The sequence below is a fragment of the Eurypyga helias genome, unplaced genomic scaffold (assembly GCF_000690775.1).
Source record: "Eurypyga helias isolate BGI_N326 unplaced genomic scaffold, ASM69077v1 scaffold4287, whole genome shotgun sequence".
Taxonomy (NCBI): domain Eukaryota; kingdom Metazoa; phylum Chordata; class Aves; order Eurypygiformes; family Eurypygidae; genus Eurypyga; species Eurypyga helias.
The window spans coordinates 6254-10953 of NW_010259644.1; the positions used below are offsets into that span (position 1 = coordinate 6254).

The 4700-nt window shown below is 44.3% G+C and overlaps 1 protein-coding gene across 1 annotated transcript in view; it reads right to left on the reverse strand.

The window, feature by feature from the left end:
- Positions 1-239: 239 nt before the first annotated feature.
- CHST10 (carbohydrate sulfotransferase 10) overlaps positions 240-4700 on the reverse strand; it is a 13294-nt gene continuing 8833 nt past the window's right edge. The window contains exons 4-5 of the mRNA XM_010154705.1: positions 4260-4365; positions 240-1731 (exon numbers count right to left, since the gene is read on the reverse strand). Coding sequence (XP_010153007.1) covers positions 1194-1731; positions 4260-4365 — 644 coding nt within the window. The 3' untranslated portion in view covers positions 240-1193. The remainder of the gene's footprint in view (positions 1732-4259; positions 4366-4700) is intronic.

The window sequence follows — 4700 nt, forward strand, 5'->3', positions numbered from 1 at the left end:
GAGAGCTGCAAACTCACCCCACTGACGTAACACGTGTTGAGCGTTCTTGAGTTGGGACACCATGGCAGTGCATCACTGGAAAAATCAGGGATTCATCCGTCTGCTTTAGCAGTAGGGAGATGAATTTTCAAGGGGGGTAAATTTTCTGTTCTCCAAGGTACTGAACCCGCAGAGCGATGCCAGATATAAGAAAAAGGTAGAGCGTTAATCCAAGTAACTCTAGCAGCTCTTTTATGTGACACCCTGCTTTGGTGGCTTCTTTATTAATCTTAACTGTTAGAACAGAAAACAAGTTAAATCATGTGATATTTAGAGCGCATCTCATTACTTTTATATGTGCTCCCGCAAATACAATTAATACTCTATTTTTAAATGAGTTTTCCTTGAAGTTTCCCTAGAAGTTTCATATTTTTCCTATGTTCCATTTGCATTTGCTGTTCTCAGATCACTTACACAGACAGGAGTTAAATAATATTTTGAAAATCAAAACTAGAATTTATGAGGCTCGACAGACCAGTAGTAAATACAGTAAGCACTTGACAAAAATACACAGACAGACGGGCTTTGGAACCACTTCCTTTTTTAACAGCTCTAAAGCTTCTGTATAATTAGGCTCATTTTGTGACAAACAAAAATGGGATTAGATCAGCATTACTGTTATTATAGCAGTGACATGACAGAACCAAGATGATTTTACTTGTCAAGCGTTTAATCAATTTTCAGTCCTGCACTGGCCTCTCATTTTCACAGCTTACAGGAGACTACCTGCCTCCTCATGAGCACGAATCACCAAGTTCACCCCCTTGTCAGAGTTAACCCACAGTGAAACTGCCATCTTTATAAACATTTCACAACATTTTTTAAACGGTATTCTGTCTGGGAGGGGAAGATCATAGCCTGTTCGTTTGCCCTCTTTTTTTCTTGGAGGGAAGAGGGGAGAAGTGGAATTCTGTATTTCAGGTAACAGAGACTTCATTCCTAACAGACTGCAATGTCACATATTGAAATCATGGTCAGTAAACAACAGCTGTAAGCCCCTACTTGTTCATATGACAAATATTTCACCGAAAAATGGAGCAACATCAGAAAGCTAGAAAACAAATGGTCATTCTCAGCTCTGTCCGTGTTGCAGCTGGTATTCACGCAGGTTTAGATTAATCCATGAATCGCTTCTTCAGATCTTATGCTAGGTGTCAGTTAAGCAAGAAATCTGGCTCCCGATAACCAAAGAGTTTAAAATCGCCTTCAAAGCGTGCATAGAGGCGTCTTATGTCTCTCTTGCTAATCCCCGAAAAATACCGCTCCACTTTTGTTTTGTTGTACACCGTGATGCCTGGCGGAATCGTGGGGTACGACACCAGATGGTCTATGCCGGCTGCCTTCAAGATATACGGAGCATCGTCCTCCAGGGTTTCATGGTGTCCGATCACGCTATACTTGATTTCACAGGGGGCACAGAGCTCCACGTACGTTACCCAATGAATGATGTGGTCACCAAACTGGACATCCAGCCATCGGTGGTTAGGGTCACCCAGATAGCGCACAAAATCCTCAAACTGCAGCCCTTTGGTCTCTGTGCGATTCCTTCTGTATTTACGAATGATGCCAGGAGCAATTTCATGCCGGTACCAAGGTTCAAACCGAGGATTGTGCACAAACTTGTCTTTAAATGCGGAAATAAGTCTTTCAAATGGATCTCTAACAATAAAAAACTTGAAGTATAAATTCAGTCTAAACAGAGGAAGGACAGAAAGGAGAAATTAAATCATGCAGGGAAGTGCTTAGGGAAGTGTTTAAAGAGTGTTTAGCAAAGACTTACAAAACATACATAAACTGTGACCACAGCCACAGCAATATGAATCTTACAGCACTCATCTGGTCTGTCAATATCATAACCGATAGGACTAGCAATGCAATTTCTGTCTTTCTACTATCAGTTTTTGTACATAGTACAGTGGGCATAGTTCATCCTAGTTTTCACAGTTTATTCAAACCAGAGGAGTTTAGATTATCTCAATCCATGTAAATGATGAAAGATGCTGAAAGCTCCACGTCAAAGATATTTTTAATGCCATGTGGTCAAGCTCAAGAAGCAAAACACACAAAGGCATGGAAGAAGTGTTTCAGTGCAGCTAAATGTATGCAGAGGGCTGCATTTTTCATGGGCAGGCAGTTAGACAAATCACTGTTTAAGTAAAAAACCCACCCTGGTATTTTATTTGATGTTTTGTCATGCTTTCAGTCATGGCAGAGAACATAATTTTCATGAGACCAGAGTTTTCAACAGAATTTCACATTTTGTTGTGACCACTGAACTGTGATATTTTGTAGTCAGAGATTATCTGTAGGAGGAGTAAATTGAAAAGACAGTTTACAGCAAATAGCTGAGAAAGGAGATTTAGAACCCAATGCTCATTGAAATAAGTGGATGAACTCTTTCCAGCCTCAACAGGCACTCAGATCAGTCTTCAGGTTCTCTTGACTTACTCCTAACCAGGCAGGGTTAGAGGTCAGCAAACTAGATCAACAGATCCACACCATCCCGCTCTCTACACGTAAACTTTGACAATTTGCTTCAGAATTCCCAACCAAACCCAGGCTGTGCATTCCCGGCACAACCTCTGTGATGGGGTGACTGCAGCAGCCCCAGTCGTAATGGCATTCAACCGCAAACACCCTAGGTATGGCTCACCCCCCAAAGTGAACAGGTACTTTCTGTGCAGGGCTGTTCACAGTGAGGGAGAAGGGATCACCGGTTCTCATGGTGACAGCATCTCTTGCATGCTATCAGCACAATCAAGTGACCTCACTTCCACAGGCACAGCCGTGAAATGCATTTGCAACAATCCTTGCAAATGCAACGATCCTTGGATCTGAGCTCTGCTGATAGCTGACACCACATGCGTCAGGGGCTGACTCTTCAGAATGGCTTAATACGCACAAAACCCAAACAAGCACAAGCTTACAAGTGTCTGCTGTCATCTCATGTCCTGTTCTCTCCATGCTGCCACCCCTTACAGGCCTAGGCTCTTGTAGAGATGAGAACAGTCAAAAATCTAGATGAAGTAATTTAGAAAGCTATACTGCAGACAAGTATTATTTCTGCTCTGAGAACTAGAAACATCCGAAGAGGAAGATAAAATGGCTCAGCTGAATGGACAATACTCTCAGGCTACGGAGCATTAACATTTTAAACTTGCCCAGTTCAATCCCAGTAAGTAAATCTGCCTGCAATGACAATCTTAGGTGTAGGCAGTAAGATTTACTCTACTGGACATCAGGATGGGCCTTCCAACTAAACCTTCCCTCCTGAAGGTCAGCTATGTAACTACCAGGTACACGCTGAACTACAGAACCCCTACATCCAGAGGGTTGGCTCGCCTAACTATGTCACCAATTGCACTGGTGTTCTCCTTCGAAGCCAGGAATCACAGCAGCACTTGTGAGGATGGCAGAATCCATCCTGGGGGTGTTGGTTGACGGCCGATTGAACATGAGCCAGCAGTGTGCCCAGGTGGCCAAGAAGGCCAACAGCATCTTGGCTTGTATCAAAAACAGCGTGGCCAGCAGGTCCAGGGATGTGATTCTGCCCCTGTACTCGGCACTGGTGAGGCCGCACCTCGAGTACTGTGTTCAATTTTGGGCCCCTCACTACAAGAAAGACATTGAGGTCCTGGAGCGTGTCCAGAGAAGGGCCACAAAACTGGTGAAGGGTCTGGAGAATATGTCTTATGAGGAGCGACTGAGGGAACTGGGCTTGTTTAGCCTTGAGAAGAGGAGGCTGAGAGGAGACCTGATCACTGCCTACAACTACCTGAAAGGAGGTTGTGGAGAAGTGGGTGTTGGGCTCTTCTCCCTAATGACAGATGATCGAACGAGGGGGAATGGACTCAAGCTGCGCCAGGGGAGGTTTAGATTGGATGTAAGGAAGAAGTTCTTCACCGAAAGGGTTATCACACACTGGAACAGGCTGCCCAGGGAGGTGGTGGAGTCACCATCCCTGGATGTGTTTAAGAGATGGATGGATGAGGTGCTGAGAGATATGGTTTAGTGGTGGACAGATACGGTTGGACTGGATGATCCCTAAGGTCTTTTCCAACCTAGTGATTCTATGATTCTATGAATAGTGCCACAATACAAGTGCTGGAGCAGACACCCCGTTGTCTCAATTCCAGATGCAGACTCGAGCTGTCCTCTTGACTGTCCACAGCACCACTGACCCCAAACCCCTCCCACACCCCTGGGCAGCCACCTCTTACCGTTTTTTAATTTCAGAGTTGCTGAAGGAGGACAAGCGTGGAAGGCCATTCTTCTCATGATCGTGTACGATGTTTTCTGGGATCTCTTCTATGGAAGAAAATGCTCCTAGACAAATAAAAAAAGAGAGCAAGTGAATCTTTCCGGGGCCGGGGTGGGGGGGGGAAAGAGAGCACAAGCAAGCATGTATGCCTTTGGCTGACAGATTTTTGGTTTATCTTTCTCTTTTCTGTATTTTTAGCGTTTACAGTTACTACGTTTAAAACTGTTAAACGATGAGACATTCTGACTGCAAAGCTGAAAACTCTTAAAATTCTTTAGGGTACGGGACATTAAGGTCCAAGACCGAACGGCCTCAACTCTCAGAAAAGCACGCAATGCAAATTTCATCAGCAATTATGTCTAAGCCTGTATCTCCCCACCTCAGCGTCCCCATTCTCTTT